General features: G+C 42.2%; 1 protein-coding gene across 1 annotated transcript in view; it reads right to left on the reverse strand.

Moving 5' to 3' along the window:
- The window catches only part of STK40 (serine/threonine kinase 40), a 1,174,020-nt gene that overhangs the window by 1,048,846 nt on the left and 97,253 nt on the right, over positions 1-27,921 (reverse strand). Inside the window, exon 2 of the mRNA XM_044089696.1 lies at positions 957-1,075. Within this exon, the coding sequence (XP_043945631.1) occupies positions 957-1,068 (112 nt within the window). The 5' untranslated portion in view covers positions 1,069-1,075. The remainder of the gene's footprint in view (positions 1-956; positions 1,076-27,921) is intronic.

Genomic DNA, 27,921 nt, shown 5'->3' on the forward strand with positions numbered 1-27,921 from the left:
TGGTTAGCATTGCCGCCTCACAGCAAAAGGTTCTCCGGTTCGATCCTCGGCTGGGGTGCCTTCTGTGCGGAGTCTGCATGTCCTCCCTGTGGTCGCGTGGGTTTCCTCCGGGTGCTCCGGTTTCCTCCCACATCCCAAAGACATGCTGCAGGTGGATTGGACACTCTAAATTGGCCCTAGGTGTGTGTGTGAGTGTGCCTTCTGTGGAAGGTTGGGCGCCGGGCTGGCAACTCGACACCGTAAAACTCCACTGCCATTCAATGTGCGGACAGGTGATCCGCTGTGGCGACCCCTAACCGGGATAAAGCCGAAAGAAGAAGAAGAAGAAGAAGAATATTGCTACCATTAAATGCCCTACTTTTACCACAAACACATACTGCAAGTCACCAAAGACAAAATCCTAAGGTTCATCTTCTCCCTTCCCAGTAAACATCACTGCTACACATTTAAAAAAGGTTACCATTTACTACAGGGTCTGGACTCTGGGGACATATTTTGGTTGTCTGTTCTTCATTTGCGTTTGAAAGTTGGTATCCTACAATTCCACTGGAGTGGGCAGAGTTACATAACTATGTATGTAAATTTTATGTTGGTCAGCACACAGACTTGTACCTATTTTTAATGGCCCTTTGTCCAGATTTTTGATGATTCCACGTGGTTTCAAAGTTTCATCAGCCAAGCAGCCGTAACTCCTGAGGTACAAGCCCTGATCTTTACTAAAGTTACTATAGCTGGACCACTTAACAGATCTCCATTTAAAACTCAAGATGCTCACATTTGAAAAATTACTTTAATGATTTTAATTTTATACTTCAGATAATACAGTCCTCAGATATGCTATAAACTACTCGTTACTGCAAAATGGTACTTGCACTACAATGAAGACACCTCCCTTTGGCAAAAGAAAATTACGCTCCAGACTAGACAACTGCCAAGCAAAAAATAAATACTTTTACCTAAAATGAAAGGCCCAGCTCGTTTCGCATTGTTTCCAGACATCCCCGGACAAAGAGCCTTTGCCCTGGCTGATGTTTCACCAGCTCCTCTGTCCGGTGCTCTCCGCTTCATCCTCGGGCTGAAACAGAATAAACCAAAGTTTATGTATGATTCAATCAACTTTAAGAACGTTACATTTAATAATGCAGACCACTGATCCCCTTTGACGCCCTCCCCAAACCACTTTTTCTGTAATCCTTCTCTCACTTACAGTGCAGAACATTATGCAGTAGAGAAGAGATGGACCAGATGGGGAAATTGGTTGTAAGTTTACATGCTTCCCTACAGTACAAGAAAAAGCAAACAGCAAGACAAAGAACCAGCTAGCCAAATCTTAATTCACTTATTTTAGCTTGTTCTACTAAACCAACTAACCAAAAGTAAATGTTAACTTCACCTGGCAAAAAAGCATGAAAATGCACATCATAACCATTCTGTCCACCTCAGCAATGGGTTGCAACTTAATCTGCAAGTCAGTTTTACAATGTCTTTACATTTTAATATTTTTTTTCCTTTAGGAGGTAGAGTCAGGAAAGTACAGTTGTGCAATCTGCATTTTCCATAGCAGTAGATATTCGGATTCCTCCCTGATGTGGTAGCCTTTTGGCTATATATGTTGCATCATGTCTAGGATACAATAACCAGCCAGTTACACAAAGCTCTAGCTCCCTCCCACACCTTCAACTTGAGTGATGACTAGACAGCCCAGAGGGAGGAAAGCAGTATTCAGCATGAAGAAATCTTCAGTACGTTCTGACCCATACAGAAAAAAGAGAGTACTTGGCCTGAACCTCTAAAAGACAAATAACTTAATATCCAAACAACTAACTACGTACTGAAATAAGTGGATGGTGGGTGGACGTGGCTACTGCAATAGTGAGGAATTCAAACATCCACTATTATAGTAAGCACAACTTACAAAACTGTATTATATTAATTATTCTCATTGCTGCAATAACATTGGCTATATAGGGTCAATTGCCAAAGCCCATCTAACCTGGGAGAAGGTGGAGCAGGATCCAGGATCCCCTGGATGACAAGATTAGTAAAGACAGTCCTGGAGCAGGAAAAGGATTCTAATTTATAATGCTTTGTGGAAGTATGGCCAGAGGACAAAGATACTGCCTCCAGAACGCTTCTAGAGTCCACCCCTTTCCAATATGCAACTGTAGATGCTAAGGCTCTGCGCCTTTATATCCATCATTGGAAAATAGTTATAGGCAGTATAACAGCAATAGCGGAGGACAGCAATCTCAAAATTGTCTGGTTTGACATGGGTTGTCCTTTCTTAATCCAATCATAAGAAATAAATAGATGGTCTGCTTTTCTAAAGGACTTTATTCCATCAAGACAGTACCCGATAGAACCTGAGCTGCCTAGTCACATCCAGAGCATGTAGAATGCTCTATCCCTCATTCTGAGGGGCAGGAGAGAACACTAGAAAATTGATGGCTTGATTCAAAGTAAACTCAAACAACTGTGGGTATAAACAATGGATTTGTTCTTAATGACACCTTATCACTAACAGAAGGCCAGACAAGGATCACCCACTAAGAGAGCTTGCAACTCAGGTGCTCTTCCTGCAGAAGTCAGATTAAGAGCAGTCGTTCAAGTAATGAACCTTAAATCAGCCTGATGAGCTAACGCAAAGGGAAACAGTTAACTTTCCCAGCACAAAAGTTAAGATCCCAAAAAGGGGCCACCTGTGAGGCCTAGTATGTACAAATCTTTTAAACTGTTTTACCAAAAATAAAGGGGAGGTTCCATGGCCAGACCCGCTGAAATGGCCGTAAGATGCATCTTGAAAGAAGAATAAGACACTAAAAAAAAGTCATTCAAACATGAAATGGCCTTGGTTATTGGCTAAACACCAATTAGAAAATCTTTCTCACTTGCCAATAAAGATTTCATAGTATGCCCGTGCACTGGACTAGTAATCAAGGAGCCTCAATCTTGACCAATAGCACCAGTGATTGGTGTGCACATTGAGAAGGATAACAAGTACACACAGTAAAGTACAATTCCCCTTAAGAGCGCACAGAGATCAGTCAGTCTGGGGCTGGTTTCTCCCTTTCTCTCCAGATCCCCAATAAGACTCCCCACTGGCACAGCTATAGGGGTCAGACCTCAGCAGAGTAGTCAAGCCAAAACCTCCAGTACCCTTTCTGTCCAACCAGTGCTTCATGTCTCTGCCCAAGTAGCACACACACACACACAGATTTGATTTATATACAAACACACAGGCATTCCTGGGAAAGGCTGGCAGATTCTCCAGCTATGCCCCCTCCTGCCAGGCTATAAGGTAGTAATCTCTGCCACCAACTACTCTTATCAGCTACTAATAAGGCCCTTCCCAAAGGGTGACCAATTTCACTGCATATTACTGTTATCCAAATAGCAAGTGTAACCTAGGGCTTTGGCTATTCTGGAGTGGCTTAGTACAGTATCACTAAATACATGCAAGTACTCTAGACTTAAATTTTCTCTACGCAAATCAGCCATAGTTGAAAGGTTTAAAAATATTTAATAAAAAACACAAGACAATACTATTACTTCAACACAATGACCTTACAGAATTCAGACATCACAGGAAAATGCTTTAAAAATAATACTGTAGAACAGTGACAAATATAGAAAACAGCTAGACTAATGTGGCTATTTCTCTCTCTAAGATAAATCACTGCTCTAAATAAATATCTTGCTTAGAGAGCAAGCAAGTGCTGGTGAGTGTTGTCAGCTTTAGATAAAATCCGCAATGCCTTCCTTTCTTTCTGTCCTTAAACTGATAACACAGTACTGTTGAGTCATCAGATTACATCATTCTTTAACAGTTCTGATTTAGTTTCCCAGGCTAACAGAAACTCAAAATTTACATTTCTTTGCAAGCTGCACCTGGCCAGGAAGCCATAGCAATAAAAGACACTTTTACATGTAAAACCTAGCAATTACATATGTCTTAATAGAAAGAATTTGCTGGTCCAAACATCCCGTCTCCGAATTTGAGATCAAACAGTTCAAGACTCCTTAACAGCTTTCCTCCAGCAGGGTGCACTGCGGTTACATTTTTGAAGCTCATTACAACCTACAGTTTAATCATAACACACAGTTCTCTCTACATTTGTACAACAAGCCTGTGGATTACATAGAATTATTTACAAAATTCTATCTAGCTAGGCTGGCAGCCTTCACAGAAGTGTTACTGCCTCCTTAACTACCTGGTGATCATTATCATGAAAGAGATACCTAAACAAAACTGAATCATCCAGGCAACTAGCTAAAGTTGTTTGAGATTGGGGTGTATCAAACTCACCCCATCTTGTGAGAGCCAGTCCAATCTATGCAGAACCTTGTGGTAACTGCTCTTGGCCATTTCCATAAAAAGGGAGAATCAATGCTGCTTGAACCAAAAGGGAGTCGCCAAAATGCTTTTTGAATAGCCCTTGTGTATCTTCACAAGAATAACCCTGGGTACCACTGGAAAGGGTGGAAATGAATCAAGAACATTCCCAACCAAAGGGATTAAAATGTCATTTGTTTTCCAGGCATGCCTACAAAGAATCTTGAAACAACTTGTTCAAGTTCCCATTTTGAAAGGAGGCAAACATGCCTATTTGAAGCACTCTACACAACTGGATCAACTCCTGGAAGACCCCCACATTTCGACTTCCATCAGTGAGTCTGTCCTGGTTTTACTGAGCTTGTCTGCCACTATAACTTGCTCTGACAGAATACAAGATGCGTGGAGGGTTAAAAAGGTATGCAATAAAGCTACAGCCAAGCAGCACAAATGATGCAACCTGGTGCCCCCTTCTTGCTTAGGTACCACATCACTGCTGTGTTACACACAGCCTAGTATAGATCTACGAACCTATGACCAATGACCACCAGGGCCTTTATAAACTTAGCTGTGCTACCCCAACCAATTGTGTCCCCATGTAACATAAGGGTCTATTTCCAGGGCTATATTAGAAGTTACTAAAAATTTAGTGTGAATAGTGACATACTAGTTGGGCAATATTTGTTGTCAGCCTCTGTCTACCAGAGACATGAGGGCCAGACTGGGGGGGGGGGGGGTGAATTTTCAATTTCCCATGCAATAGTCAAGGTTAGGTTTGAACAGGGTTAGGGACAGACTCTGCTTCACATGGATGGGAATCCTACTCCAGAATGTGGGGATTCTTTGAGACACATCTGACTCATCAGCATGTTCTATTTTTGTCATAAGCAAGGTACAAAAAAATTGGGAATACTGTTCAATTTGCAGATGTGCAAAAAGTCCATCAGGGCTGCATCTGAGAAGGCCTTGTATGCCAGGCACAGATCACCTCTCAATAACCTATAGGAGACAGTAGACAGACAGGGCTTTAAGGTAGTCTGTAGAGGACAATGAGTTAATACCCTAGATTCTCTTGGTGAGCAACCACTGTGGACCTTCCAATTATTGCATATGCCTGGTCAGATACGTGCCGAAAGGGGTACTACACTCAATGATAGTTTGGATAAGGGCAGAGTAAAATGGTACTACAGCTTCCTTGAAGCTGGACTCCACACCCCTACCTATAAGTTGGGGAACATAAAAGAATTTTCTTACTACCTTGTCTACATGTTGGTCAAAGGCCATATTACTATCTACTTGTGTTCACAAATCTGTAACTACTGGGTCAACTCTTAGAGGCAACTTATATATGCAGTAATTAACCTAGGTGGAGGTTTTCCCAAAAGGTGCTATAATGCACTTTGACAGAGTTATAACACATGGCTTTGGTCCCAGTCATTTATTTGCCTGTGTCAGACCCTTTTGCAAGATGGTAGTGTCCTGGAGGGAAATCTAGGCTACCTCACAATTTGCAGTCATCTGCGCACTTGGTAAACCAGATGCCCTTGACAATATAAAAGATTTCCTAATAAGAGGCCTGGACTGCTGAGAAAAGTAGATGTCAAACAAAAGCAGGACCGGTACTTAGCCCTAGGTACTTTGCTGGCGATTGGTCTCTTGGTGGAGGTGGTTTCATGAATCTTGACTTCTTGAGTCTTGTCTATGAACCAGACAGTAATCCTGTGACTTATGCAGGGATTTATGCCTAGTGCTGCAAGTCTGATACAAAACCACACTCCGGTATTGACAAACACCTTAGCCAGGTCTAGGTAGGCAGTATGCACCATTTTCCCCTCATCCACTGCCTTGGCCTCCCACTCAAAGAGATCTATTAAGTAGACATGACCTTCCTTCAAAAAAAAAAAAAAAACAGGCTGTAGTGTTTGCAGGTTGCCAGTCTTTGTTGATCACTTCCACGATAATTTGTTCCATGGTTCTGCATATTTGACTACTCGGACTAACCGATCTGTAGTTTCTGGGGTCAGTTGTTGGCCCACCCTAGTGAAGAGAATAAATGTTGCACAGTCCTGCATTCTCTTGGTACATAACCTGTAAGGACCACTTGAATCACTGTTCACCTACAGCCTCAAAACAGGTTATGTTTCAAGTTATTAGGATACAAACTGAGATACTGCCTGTGCACACTGAGGCTGTTTTTTTGGCCTTGGCAAGCACTGCCATGACCTAACAGTTGGAGGGGGGGGGGTTATGCTAATAGGGATTTCAAGGGGGTGGGGGGTGAAGTTAAACTGAATGTCAGCCAGCTGATTCATTACGTCACTCTGCTCGGTAAATGTGGTACCATTTACCACAAGTTTAGCTCACTGCTGTTTGTTGCATACAAGGTTTCAGACACAGCTGTACAAGGCCTTGTGGATGTCTTTGACGCGAGAAGCTATCTTGACCTCATAATTGGCCTGGTTTGATTTAATTAGTCCCCAGTTTCCTGTTTAGTTTAATTAGCAATTGTCATAATGAAAGTTGCTCCTCCTGATTTATGTCAGGACTTTTCCCCTTTTGTTAGGCACCCTATTAAGGTTAGGATTCCACCAGTGTATTTTTTTTTTTTTGGGGGGGGGGCTTACTTCTGGTAGGTACAGCAGTTTCTGCAGCTATTTATATGTACAGAGTTTCTATGAATAATTTCACACAGGCTGCTGAGAACTCCAGGTTCGGAGTGGCACTGACTTCTGACATACTGTTACTGAATAGGATGTAGTTTGCTTTAGAATAAACAGTTCCTAACCTTTACAGGTTTTGCTGGATTTTCAAAGTTGGTTTGTACTTTGAAAAAGACAGCTTTTTGAACAGATTTCATAGTGATGACATGACAAGGAGGGGGGGGGGTGCAGCACTCCCCCATACTGGCGAGTACTAGGTACAGTATGTTTGGCTGGAGTGTGTATTAACACAAATAATCCTTCACTCAATAAAGTTAAAGAAACACTGCACATACAACTTGATGCAAGTGTAGGTTTCCCAGGCTACAGAGGGGTATAGTTGAAGTCTCCCACGAATTGGGTATTTGGCTAGATAGAGTGTGCCTCTAGGTCTACTTATGAGTTATGGGATTCAATGGGCATAGATGGTGACCTATAGCTTGCTAGGATATGTTAAGGGACTTAATGCACGGTGATTTGCATGTGGATAAACTCCAGGGAATTGTCCTGTTTAACCAGCCTAGAGGTATATCTAAAGTAGATAGAAACACCTCCACCTTTTACATCAGGCAAGCAGACAGACACTAATGTCACAGTACAGTAGAAAGTATTGCTATATATTCCCCTCTGTGTTGTCTCCTTTTACACTGTCACTATCTTCCTTCATACAGCAAAGCCTGCTGTCACTACATCTGACCTTGCTACTGCAGGAGCTCTGCCATAAGGTTCTACACATACAGGTTTACAGAAAATTTTGTCATGGTATAATGTAAGCATATTTACTTATCAAGAAGCTTGCTGTGTATTAACTTTAAAATCAGTTACATACATGCCTGTTCGGCGATTGAAAATCTCTGTTAAACAGTCCGTGTACTCCAAGGACCTCTTACTAAGTTGGCCACTGCCCCCTTTAGCATGACTAGTAGACTATACTGTATATACCAGCTTAGTCTCAGGAAACAACCCGTTTTACTTGCACCTCTGTTAATTGCTTTGTTTGGGCTACAAACTGCTTGCTCTCCGTTATAAAATTTACCTGAGGTTGGGAAGCCCGCTATGCTCAGCTTTGTTTCGCTCCCCTACTGCATCCCTAATTCTTAAAAATCCCCTCTTACTCCATTATACTTCCTACATACACATTTCTCTTGCGACTTCTATTCCAAAACACACTCCAAATGACCTTACTACTTCTATACATATACTCCTCTTTCTTGTTTCCTACTTCCCCATCTCTATTTAATTGTTGGCCCCATCCCCAACTTTCTCCCCCCATAATGCTTTGCACTATATCCATTTATAATCACAATCCTCCCCAATAGTACCCATCTATTCCACACTGTATCTTTTCCCAAACAAACATCCATTTTTTCTTATTTTGACTATATCACTATACTCTAGTCTTTAATACCCCTCTATTCCTTACATTCTAGAGGAGATAACAGGACACCCTACCCCTCTTTTATATAAATTACTTCTCCTTACCTATACTCTTCCAGCTTTCAGAAGCCACCGTCACGGATTCTCCTACTGTCCTACAGCTTCTTGTTTCCTTCTTTATTGCTACTTCCCCCAATACCAGACATCTATAAAATACAGATTCCTGTACTTAATTACGCTACTCTTCAGTTTATTCTCTACTCTCCTCCTACTGCGCCATCTTTCATCCTACCATGACTAAATATTATATCACAACATGTCTCCAACTCTGTCCCAACCACCTTGCCATACCTTCTCTTTACACTCATCACATACTTCACCACACCTATTTAATATGTTGTCCCTCACCTTTATTCCAAATATATGCTGAATAACTGCACTTCACATCAAACCAAAACAAAATTAAGTGCAAGAATCCTCTCCCAAAAAAGGTGCACAATTCTCCAATATACTAAAAATTCTTCTAGGAGGAGATATAAACCCTAATCCAGGCACAACTATCACAATGAATGCAAAGATAATTCTCTCCCACACACCTCTGTAAAACAATAACTGCCAACCTCCAACCCGGATGATGTAATTCTTGCTGTAATAAATGTTCAAAGAATAAGAAATTCATTTATTGACCAAGGATCTAGACATATTGTTATTAAAAAGATTATTCGGTTTTAGTGGGATCTCAGTTTAGTTCAGAAAGAGGAGGTATTCTTAGGAAAAAATTTGATATCAGCTATTTTAAGTATAACTAATCGGATAAGAATGGCATGCTGGGATTGGTGGTAGTAGAGAAACAAAATATTACACTTTTGTAAATACCTACTGGACTCCTACAACAGGAGTTAAAGCTGCCAAGAAATATTTAGATAGAACACCGTATGCAACAGGAGAAAGGTTAATAGCTAAACAATAACTGCATCACAGGAGGTTACTAGGCCATTGCACTGAGGCCCTTGTAAGCTTAGCCAAAAGTTTAGCCCATGTTTAGACAAATCAGCACCTGATGCCCCTTTCCAGCAAGGACACGGGTGGAATCCCAGGGGTATATTTTTCGTTTCCCATCCAGTTAGCCAGGTCGCGCTTAAAGGGATAAAGAGGTACTTTGCTTGATGTGGATAGGGAGTCTATTCCATAGATGTGGGAGTCCCTTGGACACAAATCTGTCCTACCACCAAGTCTTGTTGTCACAGACCAGATTGAAGCCGCACGTGCGAATTACTCAAGTGGAATCTGACTTGCGGATATGCAGCAGTCCCATCAAGATGGGATCCGTGATCGCCTTGTATGCCAGATAGAGATCACCTCTGAGGAGTCTGTATGAAACAGAGTAGAGGGATAGGGCTTTCAGCCTGTGTATGGTAGATGTTTGAGGCCCTGGATTCTCCTGGTGAGGAACCTCTGTGGACTCTCCAGCTGTTACATGTGCTTTGCGAGATACATGCCAAAAGGGGCTTTGTACTCAATAATGGGTCTTACAAGGGAAGACTACAGGGATGCTATGACCTCCTTGTCCCTGGATGAGATACCTTTATCTACGGGGTGAGCCATGTAGAAGGCTTTCCATACAATGTACAGTTGTGTACACTTGCCATAAATGTAGACAGAGTATAGTCACTGTTACAGTCATTACATTTGGGTTATCTGCTTGCAGTAGCCCTCAGTCGGCCTGATTAACAAAGTCTTGGGTCCTGCGTCGGATGCTGTCACTTCTTCCATAACGTCAGGTCGTCAGGGGTACAAAACATGCAGCCAACATCATTACATCAGTTTTTCTTGCCCCAGATGTCAGGTGTCCCCCTAATGGGAAGCAATTAAATCTATGATTACAAGGGTATACCTACAACAAAAAATCAAATACAACAAAAAAGCTTTTTGAGCATAGTAAGGGAGAGTAGAGGTACAGCCCAAAGAAGAAAGGGGGCTGGAGGGAGGGTAACCAGGACTGCAACAGTGAATACACTCGAACATCTACATTTATGGTAAGTGTACACAACTGTACTAGGTTCTTCATGTTTCACTGCTGCAGTCATTACATTTGGGTAGATTCCCAAAGCTAAGGATGGGAGGAGGAATTTAAATAGAATTGGGACCAGCTATAAGGCCCTGCAAGACTGCAGTGGCAAAGCCAGCTCTGGATTTAGAGAAAATTGTCCAATGATAATGTTTGGTGAAAGTATGTACAGAACTCCAGGTAGCAGCTTCTAGGATGTCCCAGGTAGGGACGCCCCTGAGAAAGGCTGTAGAGGTAGATGCAGCCCTGGTTGAATGGGGTCTGATGCCCTGTGGGATAAGTTTTCCATGGTGCTTATAGCAGAAATAAATGCAGTAGCCTATTGATTTTGAAATGGTTTGCTTTGAAATAGCTTCCCTTCTGTCCCTGCAGCAAATGCCACCAGCAGTTGTTCAGATTTCCTTTGAGACTTAGTCCTGTCCAAGTAGAACCTAAGTTGTCTGTGCACATCCAAGGAGTGCACCAAGGAGTGCAGTATCCATTCCCCTTTGTTCTGTGGGTTAAAGAAAGGTAGGCAGGCAAATGAATGGACTGATTAAGAGCCACACTGGATACCACCTTGGGCATGAAGGAGGGATTGGTTCTGAGGGACACCCTGTCCGCATGAAAGATGAAAGGCTCCACTGCCATAAGGGCCTGAAATTCAGATACCCTTCTTGCAGAAGTGATTGCCTAAAGGAAAGCTGTTTTCCAGTAAAGGAATTTTAAATCTGCAGTAGCAGCTGGCTCGAAAGGAGGAAGAGTGAGTTTCTCCAAGACAAAGTTAAGGTCCCAGGCTGGAGTTGGAGCTCTCCTGGGTGGCCTTATAGTTTTTGGCCCCTCTGAGGAACTGCTTGATCAGTGGGTGAGAGAAGAGGGGAGGCTCTGTGCTATAATGAGCTGAAATGGCTGAGGCATGAATTTTGGAGGAAAGAGACAAGCCCTTATAAAGCATCTCAGTCAAGTATTGTAGAATCCGAGGTAAATTGGGCATTGCTACACTCATCCCTTGAGACTGATTCCAGGCACAAAATCTTTTACATTTTACAGCTTAAGATTTTCTAGTACTAGGCTTCCTTGCCTCTGACATGCTATCCATCACAGATTTACTGAGGGATGATAAAGGAGAGATTAGGTAATTAGCCAGGCTTACAGGTTCAAGGTTTGCAGCTGAGGGTGCAGAATCTGGTTCTCCTGCTGAGACAACAGGGAAGGAGTCTGAGGCAGGTGTCACGGGGCCAAGCAAGACAGGGGTACCAGTATTGGCGTGGCCAGTCTGGTGCAATTAAAATAGTCCTTGGCTAGTCCAGTGATCTTTAGTAGTACCCTTGGAGGGCAGAGGAGGAAAGGCATAAACTGATAGGTTTTCCAGCTGAAGGATAGAGCATCCACTATCCAAGCTACCTTGTGGAGAATCCTTGAGCAACATTTGTCCAGTTGATGGTTCTGGGGGGAGGCAAACAGGTCTATATCTGGGCTCCCTCATTTGCTTGTCAACATGTTGAAAATCCTTGGTTCCAGTTAACACTAGTGTGGGTCCATGAAGTTTCTGCTTAGCCAGTCTGCCAGGGTATTTAGTTTTCCTGGCAGGAATTGAGCTTGTAAATTCACTTGGTAGCTCAAGGCCATGTTCCACAATGCCATGGCTAGTCTGCAGAGGGGGTAGAATGTGTACCACCCCCTGCTTATGTACCACATGACAGTGGTGTTGTCAGTCTTTACCATTAGTTGTCCTGGAAGAATGTGGTCCTTGAAGGCTGTCAGAGCATTCTGTACAGTTAACATTTCCTTTTGATTTATGTGCAGGTGCATTTGACTTGGGTTCCATTTGCCCTGAATGCACTTCCCTGCCAGGTGAGCCCCCATACATAGTCTGATGCGTCTTTTAAGGTTTGGGTGGTAGGGGGTAGTGTGAATGGTATTCCCCTGTTTTGGTGGCAGGCCTCTGCCCACTAAAGGAACTCTAGGCGTAGGCAAGATGAGACAGGAATCATTGCTTCTAGATCATGCGAATGTTGACATCATAGGCTTTTGAGATACCATTGTAGTTTCCTCATACGCAGCCTTGCATATGGAATTAGAAGAATGCAGGAGGCCATGAACCTCAAGGCTTGCAGTATTTGCCTTGCAGATAACTGGGTTTTTGTGGCCACCTGTTTGAAGTAGGTTGTCAAATGAATCAGTTATCTGGCGTGAAGAAAGCTATCTGGGAAGGTGTATTCAAGCTTGCGCCCAGGAATATAATTTCTTGACAGGGTACCAGGTGTGATTTCTTTTCTTTTATGGTGTACCCCAGACAAGTCAGCACCCTTTGAAAAAAGGCCAGATGATTCCAAAGTATGTCCTGGCTTTCTGCCCGAATTAGACAATCGTCCAGGTATGGGTATATTTGAATATTTCTTTGCCTGCAAAATGCAATGACTGGAGCTAGGCACTTTGTGAACACCCTGGGTGCAGTAGATGAGCCAAAGGGCAGTGCAGAGAACTGACAGGGATGTGCAGGTATGCCTCTTAAGTCTAGTGTTTCCAACCATGCATCTTTGCCAAGCATAGGAACCAGCTGGTGAAGAGTCAGCATCTTGAATTTTGGAATCACCAGAAAGGTATTTAGAGTAAAAAGGTCCAGGATAGGAGGCCATGTATTGCCTTTTCTTGGTACCAGAAAAAGTCTCAAAATAGAAACCTTGTCCCTTTCTCTCTTAAGCATGGGGGCTATTCAGGTGGTACCAGAAGAGGTGAGTACTTGATTTTGGGCCTCTGCCCACTGATTTGGGGGTAGACCTGGCCACCTGCTTGGTGTTGGTAAGGTGTGGAAGTGAAATCTGTATCCTGGGACACTATTTAAAACCCATTTGCCCTGGGTAATGAGTTCCCAGTTTCTGGCCTGCAGACCAATCTTTCCACCTAAAGGGGCATTCAGTTGGGAAGTGCTTGGAAGTTTTAAAAGCAAGTCATTGAGATAGTTTTCCATAGGAGGGAGTCTTACTACTCCCTGATTTGGGTGAGGAACCCCCCCCCCCCACTGCTTAGTCTTGTGTGGCCCCTGGGACTGAAATCTGGGATTTCGGCTGTGCCAGAGTTTGGCTTGAGAAAACCTGGAAGGTGCTGGAAAAGACCAATTCACACAATGCCTACTAAATCTAGGAGGCTGAACTTGCAAGAAATCTTTAACAGTTTGCATAGATTTAGCTTTATCTTCCATCTTTTTAAGAACTTCCTCAGCTTTGTTGCCAAACAGGCGGTCCTGATTTAAGGGAACATCCAACAGTTTAGCTTTAACATGATCAAGCAAAGATTGCTCCTTAAGCCAAGCATGCCTTCTTGGTGGCTGTGAGGCACAGGTGTGTGGACTACACATTTTATGTGGTGTGGAGAGCTGTAGAGATTTTGTGCGTTTTTTCCTCAGAGATCTCCTTTGGGTGCGTTTATGTGGAGGACTTCCACATATGTAGGTGTGTGTGTTGTGTAGCTGTGGGTGGTGTTTGAGGTGTAGTGATTTTCAGTGCCAGATATACTGGCTTGAAGAGGAGAGAGCTTGGACTCTAGGTTCCTAATGTAATTGCATCTCTCACAAATTGTGTTCCTAGATGGTAGTAGTAAATGGCTGTCAGAATGCTTATATCAACCAGACTGGCTGGTGAAATTGTCCATCCATATTTGTCAGAATCTGAGGGAGACAAGTCAGGGAGAACTTAAGGGGTAAATCACAGCTAAGAGCTTAGAATTACACTTAAATTTAGACGAGCTATAAACGAGCAGTAATAGATGTAACAGAAAAGATGCAGTTGAATACTTTAGAGAACAGGCAGCAAGTAGCAGGAAAAATAAAGCAAGATAAACAGAGAAGTAGGAAGAAACAAAAATTAGAAGGATATAAGTAGCTGAAAAAAGTTAAAAATGTATATATATATATATATATATATATATATATATATATATATATATATATATACATATATACATATATACATATATACACACACACATATATATATATATCTATATATACACACACACACATATACACACGCACACACTGGGATGGATGGATCTATCTAGATAGATGGATGGACGGATCTTTCTATCTATAGAGAGAGAGAGATCTAGATAGATAGATATAGATATATATAGATATATATATATATATATATACATATATAAACACACACACACATATATAGATATCTATATATATATATATATATATATATATATATATATATATATATATATATATATATATATATATATATATATATATATATATATATATATATATATATATATATATATATATATATATATATATATATATATATATATATAGATATATGATCTATATATATATACATATATATATATATACACACACATATATATATATATATATATATATATACATATATATATATATATAGATCTATATATATATCTATATATATATATATATATATATATATATATCTATATATCTATATATATATATATATATAGATCTATATATATATATCTATATATATCTATATATATATATATATATATATATATATATATACACATACATACATATACACATACATATATATATATATATATATATATATACACACACACACACACACACATTATATATGTATATATATATATATATATATATATATATATATATATATATATATATATATATAGAGAGAGAGAGAGATATTATATATTATATATATATATGTTGATATTTATTTCTATATTTGAAAAAGGTTAAATTTTACATTACTAGATTTAATTAACAATGATCACACTGGTTTATTTTAAATAGGAGGGATTCAAGACAATACTATTAGACTCTGTACATTAATAGATATGGCTAATAAAAATAAACAACTTTCAATAATAAGCTAAGATTTGGAATAAGCTTTTGATTCAGTGAACTGGCATTAAATTATTTAGTGTTCAAAGAATGTAATTTCTCCCTAGAGTTTGTTTAATTAAAGCTTTATGACAATTTGAATCTTTTGTTAAAATAGGCCCTTTTATAACAAGATCCTCTGAAATATTAAAAGGCACAAAAGGAGGATGTCCTTTACCTCCTTTGTTATTTGCACTAATTGAGCAGCTTGCTAATTATACAAGCGCTAATAAAAATTAGAAGGGTTTTATTACAGATGGAATTTGTACCTCTAAAATTCAGTTATTTGCTGACAATATTCTGCTAACAAGTGGTGATACTGAAATTTCGCTAGAACATATAGTTAAATGTATGGATTACTTTGAAAAGATTTCAAGTCTGAAGTTTAATCATTGTAAAGCAAGCACTTCGCTTAAGACTTTTTTAAAAATGTTATAAACATTTTAATTGGGAAAATTCAGATTATTATTGGACTTGGTGATTCCCAAATATTTAAAGATTCAATATCAATTACAAAACTTAATTGACATTAACCACTAATTGGAATAAATTATCCTTCACAATGGAAGACTGACTTGATTAAAATAATTTTACCAAAATTCTTATTTTATGCACAGTCATTAAATTACATTTCCTTCTAAACAGATTCTAAAAAAATAAACTCTATTCAAGTTTTTCTGATATCCTAATAAGCCAAGGATATTCTTTTGATTAAAAGTTGGGAAGAAAGTAGTATTGGATTTCCCAATATGGAGTTATACGCCAATTCTGTCACTATAAAATAACTCCATGGCTAGACTCTTCGTATATTTCATACTGGAAAGCAACACGAGAGAAAAATTGTTATAGAATCTCACACAAAACTAGCAATTAATAAAATATTGGTTTGAATGATATACATTTATCTCCATTCCTTTTATTAATCATTCGTTTAAATTTCAAGAGCGTTATGAATTCTAACTATATGGTTAAAGAAAGTACAGTTGTGTACACTTCCTATAAATGTAGATGTTAGAGTGTATTCACTGTTGTAGTCATCACACTTGGGTTATCTGCCTGCAGGTAGCCCTCAGTCGGCCCGAATACCAAAAAGACTTTGTATTTATGCGTCTGTTGCTGTCACTTCAGGACTGACGCCAGGTCATCAGGGATATAAAAACAGGCAGCCGACACCATTACATCAGTTTTTCTTGCCCCAAATGTCAGAAGCCCCCCCAAATAGGGAGCCAAGTTTTGGTGGGAAAACACCACCAGCAAAAAGTAAAAACCAATAGCCCTGTAAGGGGCGAGTAATAGAGGGGGAGAGAGAGTGACAAGAGAGACAAGGAGACTGGAGGGTGGGAAAAGTACAGTTTTGTACCTACCATAAATGTAGATGTTCGAGGATTCCCTTGCTGCAGTCCTGACAATTGGGTATAGTCCGCGTCCCAGTCGGCCCGAATACCAGAGTATAAGGCTGACGTCGGTCATGGCGCCTTAGACTGACGTCAGTACGTCAGGGTACTAATGCGCATGACCGACGTCATTTCCTCAGTCTTTTCTTGCCCCAGATGTCAGAAGACCCAAAAAGACAAGTCCCAAAAACAACCTGCACCAAAAAACATGTACAATACATACAGTAATACATATAAAAAATATAAGCATGTAAAACTCACCTACACAACCACCCTGAAACACAGAGGGGAAGGAGGGAGGTAAATTGGACTGCAGCAAGGGAATCCTCGAACATCTACATTTATGGTAGGTACAAAACTGTACTATGTTCTTCGTCTTCCCTTGCTGCAGTCCTGACAATTGGGTAGAATCCCAAAGCAGAGGTAAGGGAGGCTGGCAAATTATAAAGTAGCAGGAGCTGACAACATGCCTTGTAAAACAGCTGTGGCAAAACCAGCTCTAGTCTTAGAGTATATAGGCAGGTGATAATGCCTAGAGAAAGTATGCACTGAACTCCAAGTAGCTGCTTCCAGAATATCCTTAGTTGCCACCCCTTAGAAATGCTGTTGAAGTGGCAGTAGCCCTAGTGGAATGAGGCCTAATCCCAGCTGGAACCTCTTTGCCATGATGGGAATAACAAAATGCAATGCAAAAACCAATCCACCTAGAAATAGTTTGTTTTGACACAGGCTTGCCCTGTGAACTCAAAGCAAAAGAAACAAGTAACTGCTGAGACTGCCTAAAATCTTTAGTCCTGCTCAGATAATAACGCAATTGCCTGTGTACATCTAAAGTGTGCAAAATCTTTTCCCCTTTATTTTGAGGATCTGCAAAAACGTAGGCAAATGAATAGTTTGGTTTAAAGCCACACTAGAAACCACCTTAGGCATAAAGGAAGGATTAGTGCGTAATGATACCCTGTCCTTATGGAAAATCAAAAGGGCTCTACTGCCATAAGGGCCTGCAACTCAGACACCCTTCTTGCAGAAGTAATAGCCAACAGAAAAGCAGTCTTCCATGACAAATATTTCAATTCAGCAGTAGCTGCAGGCTCAAAAGGTTGTAGAGTAAGTTTTTCCAACACAAAATTGAGATCCCAAGCAGGAGTAGGAGCTCTACGTGGGGTCTTATATTCTTTGCCCTCTAAGAAACTGCTTGAACAAAGGATGCGAAAACAAAGGTGGGTCACAATCATAGTGAGCTGAAATTGCTGCAGCATGAATCTTTATGGAAGAGAAGGACAAACCTTTGTCCAATAATTCAGTAAGATATTGAAGAGCCACACTCAAATTAGGCTCTGAAATCTCCAAATTCTTTGCTGTACTCCAAAATAAAAATCTCTTCCATTTTTCTGCGTACACTCTCCTAGTACTAGGCCTTCTAGCTTCCATAATCACATTTAAAACTTGTTGAGGAAGCTGAGACCTACCATGCTTCAACCCAGAATATGCCAAGCTGTGAGATGAAGAGATTGAAGCTTGACATTGAGCAGATGACCGTCCTTCTGAGATAACAGATGAGGAATCAGAGGTAAAGGCCATGGAGGCTTCTTTACAAGACTCCTTAGAAGTGGGTACCAGTGTTGCCGAGGCCAATCTGGAGCTATCAAAATCATCCTTGGCCTGTCCTGTCTGACCTTTAGTAATACCTTTGGAAGAAGAGGTAGAGGTGGAAAGGCATAGACATGAAGGTTTTTCCAACTGAAAGACAGAGCATCCACTTTCCAAGCTGTGTGATGAAACCCCTTTGTGCAATACTTTGGCAGCTGGTGGTTTAGTGGAGAAGCGAACAGATCTATGTCTGGAGTTCCCAGGACACTGTCAATTTCTGAAATACATGAAGATCCAGTTTCCACTCGTGGGGATCCATGATTTGTCTGCTTAATACATCTGCTAGGGAGTTCTGTGCTCCTGGCAGAAACCTTGCCTGAAGAGTCAGTTGCAGGCTTAACGCAGTCTCCCATAAAATCATTGCTTGCCTGCATAGAGGATAAGAATGTGTTCCCCTTGCTTGTTGATGTACCACATGACAGTTGTGTTGTCTGTTAGAATCAACACCTGCCCTGGAAGAAGTAACTCCTTGAACGCCATCAATGCAAACTGGACTGCTAACATCTCCTTCATGTTGATATGTAGATGCTGTAGTCTGGCAGGCCACTTGTCTTGTATCCACTTTCCATTTAGATGAGCTCCCAAGCAGTGTCCGAGGCATCTGTCGTTAAAATCTGACTCGCCTCTGGCCGGGTCACAGAGAGTCCCTTGTTTAGGTGACATTCCTGAGCCCACCACAAAATTCCTTTTGAAGGCAAGGTATTATTTGAATGACAGTGTCCAAATCTTGGCAGTGCTGTGTCCATACATTTTGAGATACCATTGCAGCTTCCTCATATGCAGTTTGGCATTGGGAAGCACCAGAATACAAGATGCCATGAACCCTAATGCTTGAAGGACTGTCCTTGCAGTCAGCACGGACTGATGAGATAGTTGATGGAAGTAAAGTGACAGACTCTTTTGTTTGTCCGGGGTTAAAAAGGCCATCTGGGCTGCTGTATTCAGTCTCACACCCAGAAAGCACATGTCTTGAGAGGGTACTAGACTGGACTTTATTTCGCTCACAGAATACCCTAGGCATCTTAGCACTGCTATGACATATTCCAGATGCTGTAGAAGGTGTTCCTTTTCTTGAGCCAGAATCAGGCAGTCGTCCAAGTAAGGATAAATTTGAATGCCTTGAAGCCTGAAGTAAGCTATCACTGGAGCCAGAACCTTTGTGAATACTCTGGGCAGTAGATAAGCCAAAGGGCAATGCAGAGAACTGATAATGAAAATCTCCAGTTCGAAACCGCAGATACTTTCTGCAACTTAGCCTTATGGGCACATGAAGGTAAGCTTCCTTGAGATCCAAAGTTACCATCCAGTGATCCTTGCCCAGCAGAGGTAACAGTTGCTGTAACGTCAACATCTTGAACTTGGGAATGTCCAGATAAGTGTTGAGGATAGATAAATCCAAAATTGGTCTCCACGTGTTCCCCTTCTTTGGTACTAGGAACAGCCGAGAATAAAATCCAAGCCCCTTTCTGATACAGGGACTGGCTGAATAGCCCCTATCTGGAGTAACTGAGAAACTTGCTTGTGAGCCTCTTTTCTTTGTGGAGGAGGAACATCTGGCATGCCTGTGAAAGGGGGCATTGTGTGGAAATAAAATCTGTACTCGTGATGAATGATATCCAGCACCCATCTGTCTTGAGTGATTAAATCCCAATTTTCTTTGAAAAGAGACAATCTTCCTCCCAAAGGAGCTGCCAGACGAGTCCACTGGCAGCTGAAAAGGCAGGTCATTGGTTCTGCTTACGAAAGGACTGACCCCTGCCCTCACCAGAAGTCTGAGCAGGTGAACTGTCTGATCTAGGCCTAAACGAACCTTGAGCCCTGCCCCTACCACGTCTAGACCTACCCCTAGACTGGGAACCATAAGCAGGATATGTCCACCCCTTAGCAGGCCAATTTCTACTAAACTTGGAGGCTGCACCTGCAAAAATCTTTAACAGTCTGCATAGACTTAGCTTTGTCCTCCATTTTCTTTAAAACTGCTTCCACAGGCGGTCCAAACAACACATCAGACTGTAAAGGAGCATCCAAAATCCTGGTCTTAACATGCTCAGCTAAATTCTGATCCTTCAACCATGCATGTCTGCGAAGAACAGAACTAGTAGCAGCCACCCTCGAGGAGGCCTGAACAGCATCAAAACCACACTGCAAAGAATGCTTACCCACTTGTTCAGACACATGAACCAAATCCAGCAATTCTTTACACTCAATACCTTCCGCCAAAGCATCCACCTTAGATTTCAATTGTGAAAGGAGATAATTCTGATATTTCAGCATATGAAACTGACAATTCAACGCGCTCATGGCTAGAGTGGAAGAAGTATATACTTTCTTACCCCACCTGTCCAAAGCCCTTGCCTCTTTATCAGAGGGTACAGGATTTTTAACCACAGAAGCTTTAACACCTTTAGGCCCCTGAGAAACAGTTTCTGGGTCCGCCCTGGGACTCTTAAACAAATACTTATGAGCTTCGGGCACCCTATAATACCTATCAGGCTTAACAGGAGCAGGAGGCAAGGAATCAGGGTTCAAAGAAGCCTCTGCAAAAACATCCTCCACCACATTCAACACAGGAGGAATAGCTAAGGGCCTATGCTGGGGCAAAAACAAGAATTCCCTAAGCCTTTTTCTGGAATCAGAGTAATCTTGGCCTTCCCATTTAAAGTGCTCCCTCATGGAGTGAAGAGTCTCTGAAAATGAAAAATCCTCAGGAGGAGAAGCTGAAGGAGTGGAATCATCCACATCAGAATCAGAATAAGTAGGAAACTCTTGCAAGTCTTCCACAGAAGACTCTGAAGCCTGTGAACACTGTTCAAAACTATCAAACTCCTGTTCCACCCTAGGCCTCTTATCAGGTGGGGGCATAGAACCTCTAATCAGAGTAATCAAATCTTCTGCCATTTTAAGCATATGTTTCTTAGGCACAGAGCCGAAATGCTAGGAGAAGCCCCTACAGAAGCTGAACTTGGCCTTCCTCTAAAAGAAGCTTTGGCAACAGAAGGAGAGGCCCTAACTACCTTGGGAAGAGAGGGAAGAACAGGTACCTGAGAAGCCCCCTCAGCCTGGCCTACCTCCTGAGAGGGCACATCCTGTAACAGTAAAGTATCTGCCTGAGACTCCATAGAGACTCCTGGCAAAACCTCTGGCTCCCCTGAGCCTTCTAAATGACCGACGTCCGGGACTGCCGGTTCCTCACCCCTAGACTTCACTGTTTTGTCCTTGCGCTTCTTAGATGAAGCAGGCGTCGGAGCATCCGACGGCATAGTATAATTGCAACGTTTCCCAAACACTAACCTAGCACAATCAAGCCTCCTCTTAATAGTGCGCTTGTTAAATCTAGCACAAGAGCGGCAACCAACAACGTCGTGCTCAGGCCCTAAACAAGGTATACACAATGTATGATAATCCCTATGCGGTATCTGCTTCCCACAAGAAATACAGTTATTCACTTTTTCTGACATCCGGTTAAATACTGAGGCAAGAAAAACCAAAATGTTCTAACGGGGTTACTTAGCCAACTCTGTATCGGTCTGAAACTCCGGTTTCGGAAAATCTCAGAACGCCAACCTGCACTCGCAAAATTGCTTCTGCATCGGACCATGCGGCAAAAAAGACTGAGGAAATGACGTCGGTCATGCGCATTAGTACCCTGACGTACTGACGTCAGTCTAAGGCGCCATGACCGACGTCAGCCTTATACTCTGGTATTCGGGCCGACTGGGACGCGGACTATACCCAATTGTCAGGACTGCAGCAAGGGAAGACGAAGAACATCCAGGACTGCAACAGTGAATACACTCTAACATCTACATTTATGGTAAGTGTACACAACTGTACTATGTTCTTCGTGTTTCACTGTTGCAGTCATCACACTTGGGTTGATTCCCAAAGCTGAAGAAAGGTTAGAGGCAGTCAAGAAGAGATGGGGGTGGTTATTATACCGTGCAGGACTGCTGTTGCAAAACCCACCATGGATTTGGAAAAGATAGGCAGGTGGTAATGCTTGGTGAAGGTGTGAAAAGAACCCCGGGTAGCAGCTTCCAGAATGTCCCTGGTAGGGACTCCCCTGAGGAATGCTGGTAGAGGTAGAAGTTGACCTAGTGAAATGCGTTCTGACCCCCTGATGGGTTGGTTTCCCATGGTGTTTGTAACAGAAATGGATACAGTGTGCTATCCATTTGAAAATAGTTTGTTTTGAAATGGCCTTTTCCTCTGCCCCTGGTGCAAAACAGACTAGTAACTGTCTTACTCCTATCAACATAGGATCTGAGCTGCCTGTGCACGTTTAAGGAGTGCAGGATCCTTTCCCCTTTATTCTGAAGGGAAGGAAAGAAGGTTGGCAAAGGGATAAGATTGGTTTAGTGCTACACTGGAAACCACTTTAGGTATAAAGGAAGGGTTAGTCCTGAGGGAGACGCTGTCAGCATGAAAAATAATGAAGGGTTCCATAGCCTTAAGTGCTTGTAACTCAGACACTCTTCTAGCTGAAGTGATGGCCAGAAGTGAGGCTATTTTCCAAGAGAGGAATTTTAACTCTGCTGACACTGCAGGCTCAAAGGTGGGTAGCGTGAGCTTTTCCAGTACAAAGTTAAGGTCCCAAGCAGGGGTGGGGACTCTCCTTGGTGGCCTCAAGTTGTCTGCCCTCTCAGGAACTGTTTGATGAGAGGGTGAGAGAAGAAATGTGGCTCAGTGTTGTAATGAGCCGAGATGGCAGGGGCATGGATCTTAATGGCAGAGAAGGATAGGCCTCTGTAGAGTAGATCTGCTAGATAATCCAGGATTAGAGGTAAGGAGGGCAGTGATGTGTCCTCTCCTTTAGATTGAATCCAGGAACAATACCTTTTTTCCACTTATCAGCATAGGATTTCCTTGTACTGGGTCTTCTGGCTTCACAAATGACGTCCAGCACCTGCTTGCTTAGGCTGTCACTAGGGGGAAGAGTTCAAGGAATAAGCCAGGCTGCAAGATTCAGGGTTTGCAGTTGGGGATGCAAGATCTGTCCCTCATGCTGAGTGAGGAGGGTTGGGATCTGGGGTACGTACCAGGGTGGCACCAGTGACAGGTTGCACAGTAGTGGGTACCAGTGCTGGTGTGGACTGCCTGGGTCTGTTGTCTTATCCTGAGTAATAGTCTTGTGAGAAGAGGCAGAGGGGGAAATGCATAGATTGAGAGGTTTACCAAATGGAAGGATAGTGCATTCACTTTTCAGGTCCTGTTGTGAGGTGTCCTGGTGCAGAATTTGCTGAGCTGGTTATTGTAGGGGGAGGCAAAAAGGTCCACCTCCGGGGTTCCCCATTCGTGGGTTAGAAATCTGAAAGTGCCGGGGTCTAATTGCCACTCGGGTGGGTCTAGGAGATTTCTGCTTAAGTCATCTGCCAGAGAGTTTTGTTTGCCTGGCAGGAATTGAGCTTGCAGATGAATATGCATGTCCAAGGCAGTGTTCCACACGGCCACAGCTAGCCTGCACAATGGGTAAGAGTGGGTTCCCCCCTGCATGTTGATGTACCATATAACTGTGGTGCTGTGTTTTTATAGGCAGGGGCCCTGGTGAGAGTGTAGGGATCTGAAAGCTGTGAGAGCATGCTGAACAGCTAGCATCTCTTTTTGGTTGATGTGCAGATGAATTTGATTTGGGCTCCAGTGGCCCTGAATGCACTTTTCTTCCAGATGTGACACCCAGGCATAGTCTGTCGAGTCTGTGGTTAGGGTTTGGATGGCTTGGGGTTGAGTAAAGGGAAGTCCTTTGTTGTGGTTGCATGCTGCTGCCCACCAAAGAAACTGTCAGACAAGGTATGATAGGTAGGACTGTTTCTAAGTCCTGAGAATGCTGGTACCAAAGACTTTAAAAAAAAAAAAAAAAAATTTTAAGTACCACTGAAGTTTCCTCATATGCTGTCTGGCATATGGAATTAGTAGAATGCAAGAGGCCATGAACCCTAGGGCCTGCAGTCCATTTGAGCAAAGTAGCCTGTAACATAGGCTTGTTTTTTCTGGAATAACGAATGTCATTCTGGGATGCTGTGTCCAAGCTTGCTCCCAGGAACACAAGCTTTTGACTGGGGACTAGTTTTGACTTCTTTTCATTGACGGTGTACCCCAGGGAGGTTAGAAGGCTCTTTACAAATGTCAGGTGCTGCAACAGCTTTTCCTGACTTTCTGCCTGAATCAGGCAATTGTCCGAATAAGGGTAAATTGGAATCTTTCTCAGTCTGCAATAGACAATGGCTGAAGCCAGGCATTTTGTGAAGACTCTGGCAGCAGTGGATAAGCCAAAGGGAAGTGCAGAGAACTGAATGTATAGATCCTGCACTGAAATGTAGGTATTTCCTGCAGGAGTCCGTGACAGGGATGTGCAGATAGGCTTCTTCTGGGTCTAGGGGTGGCTAACAAGGCATCTTTGGACAGCATAGAAAGATGCTGCTGAAGGGTGAGCATTTTGAATTTTGGTACTACCAAGAAGGTGTTTAGAATGGAAAGATCTATTGGGTGCCAAGTGCCCTCTTTTCTGGGTACCAAGAAAAAGTCTGGAATAAAACCCTTGACCTATCTGTTCTGCAGGAACAGGTTGAATTGCCCTTACAGAGAGCAGGGATTGAACTTGGTTTTGTGCCTCTGCCCACTGGTTTGGAGGAAGGTCTGGGAACCCTTTTGGGGTTGGCAGTGAGTGGAAGTAAAATTTGTACCCGTGGGATACAATGCTGAGGACCCATCGGTCTTTGGTGATGGAGGTCCAGTTTTTTGCATGATGGGCATGTTTTTCCTCCTAGGGGCACGAGCAATTGGGCAGAGGTAAGGAGTGGAGTCGAGATGTCATTGTGAATTCTTTCCATAAGGGGGTGGCTTAGCACTCTGTTTTAGAAGTGGAGGTACTCCATTGCTTAGATCTCTGCATACCCTGAGACTGTAATCTGGGGGGAGGGGGTCTGTTTGCCCTGGGTCTAGTTTGAGATGGCCTTGAGGGGGGTGGAAAGGAACAATGTTTCGAGGGGCAATGCCTACTGTATCTTGGAGGCTGCAGTTGCAAAAAATCTTAGACTGTCTGCACAGACTTAGCTTTTTCTTCCACCTTTTTTAGAACCTCTTCTGCTTTGGTGCCAAACATTGTCCTTGTTCAAAGGAGCATCTAGTAATTTTGATTTGACATGGTCTGGCAAGGTTAGTTCCATAAGCCAAACATGCCTTCTCAGTACAGAACCAGTGACTACTGCCCTGAAAGATGCTTCCAGGGCATCAAAACCACATTGCAAGGTATGCCTGCTGACTTGGCTTGCAGAATGCATAAGCTCCTGTATTTCTTAATGTTTAACAAGTTCCATAATATGTTGCTGGTATTTCAGCATGTGAAACTGGCAATTCAATGCCCTAATGGTGAGAGTTGCAGAGGTGTATACTTTTTTTTACCCAATCTGTCTAAAGCTCGGAATCCATGTCCAAAGGGGTGGGATTCCTAGCTGTAATTGCTTTTATACCTTTAGGCCCCTAGGAAATGACCTCTGGGTCAGCAGTAGGATTTTTGAAAAGAAATTTGGGAGAGTCATGGACTCTGTAGTACCTGTCTGGTTTCCTTGGAGCAGAGGGTAAAGTATCAGGAGTTAGGCTGGATTCCATAAAGACTACATCCACAACATCCAGAACAGGGGAGATAGCTAAAGGTCTACGTTGTGGCAAATCTAAAAATTCTCTGAGTCTCCTTTTGGACTGAGGATAATCCTGGTATTCCCAGTGGAAATGATCTCTTAAGGTATGTAGGGTTTCCCCAAAAGAAAAATCCTCTGGAGGGGAAGCAGAGGGGATGGAGTCCTCTGCACCTGAATCCTCATAAGCAGAAGGCATGTATTCATATTCAAAAACCTCAGCCGTCGGACTCTTGGTCTGTTAAAGCTGCTGGGGCATGTCTCTTCCTTTTAGCAGGAGAAGGCCGGCTTCCCCTAATCAGCATAATCAGGTCTTCTGCCATTTTAAGCATTTGATGTTGTGGCATGGAAGCAGGTGCTTGAGTTTGGGTGGTCAGTTTTTTAGGCGTAGCTCGTTCTCTTGGCCTTAGAAACTCGGTAGTTTTAGACAGAACTGAAGGCAAAACTGAAGGTGCAAAAGTTGTCGGTTTGTGTCAAATACCAGGAATGCGAAGAACTTCCTCGGAAGCTGGAGCCTGCACAGCTGCTCTGGACCCATCCAAGGTAGAGACATCCGCAGGTTCCATAGTCAAAGAAGAGTCTCGTGGCATACTGGACTCCGAATGGGTCTTCATAGCAGCCTGCGAATCCATCGAAGTGGGCATCAGGGGCTGCGAAAGCACCTCACTGAGTACCGGTGAACTGGTGACTAGCTTAATGGAAGCATAGACAGCAGTTTTGGACCTGTGCGGTCTTTATCCTTACGTTTTTTCAGAAAATCAGTAGTCGGATGGCTTACCAAAGCCATTTTGGAATACGGAGATAGAGCGCGTAATTATTTATTTAGTGACAATAAGGGCCCAACGATGAATAATTTGGGTGTTGAACAAAGCACAAAACCGGCAGCGAGGTAAGTCGTGGTTTGGGCCTAAACAGGTGACGCAGTAAGAATGGAAATCTCTGTGTGGTATTTGCTTTCCACAGGCGAGATAACTTTTTCTGACATTGGTTAGAGCAAGAAAAAAGGATCCCCAATGGGGTACTTAGCTTTAGAAGACTTCAAGAGGATTCAATTCGGAAACTAAAGCTCAGGTAGCGGCCGACCTGCACTCGTGCGAACTGCTTCTGCTTTGGGTTCCTTGGCAAGAAAGACTGATGTAATGGAGTCTGCTGCCTGTTTTTATACCCCTGACGAACTGATGTCAGTCCTGAAGCGACAGCTACTGACGCAGAATATCAAGTCTCTGGTATTCGGGCCAACTGAGGGTTACCTGCAAGCAGATAACCCAAGTGTGAGGACTGCAACAGTGAAACACGAAGAACATCTATTTATTTCCTACAGCACATATGAATGTTTTAGAAACTTAATTCAAGCAAATTGTTAGATCTTAAAAAGAATAATTTAATCTTTTGGCATCAATTTCTTAATGGCAATAAAATTCACTCAGCTGATTTATCTTTCAGCGAGACAACTTGGAGAGAAAAAAAAAAAGAGAGAATATTTTGTGATAAAAGTATCATTTGATCATCAATCCAAATCTATTCCAAAAATGTTATATATTTTAAGTCATATTTATCAATATACAAGATAAGAACTGAATTTGTTATTCCCGATATGACAATTTGGAATTACTTAACAAAAATTAATAAAAGTTTTTTCAGAAGTTAATAAATAAATATTCCTAAAGTCAGCAGGAAAATCAGTATCTTCAATTTACTGGAAAATTTATACATGGAAGTTTTTACATAGAGGTTTTTCTAAACCCTCAAAGTTGCATTAATACATAAACCAGCAAAAGTAAATTGCTGGAGATGTAGTGAAGTCTTTGATGCTGACTGGTTCCACATGGCAATAAATTGTAAAATAGTGTCTTCCTTTTGGATGGAGTTACTAAACTTATCGAGCAT

This window comes from Protopterus annectens, chromosome 1.part1 (assembly GCF_019279795.1).
Source record: "Protopterus annectens isolate FY-2018-M chromosome 1.part1, PAN1.0, whole genome shotgun sequence".
Lineage (NCBI taxonomy): Eukaryota > Metazoa > Chordata > Ceratodontiformes > Protopteridae > Protopterus > Protopterus annectens.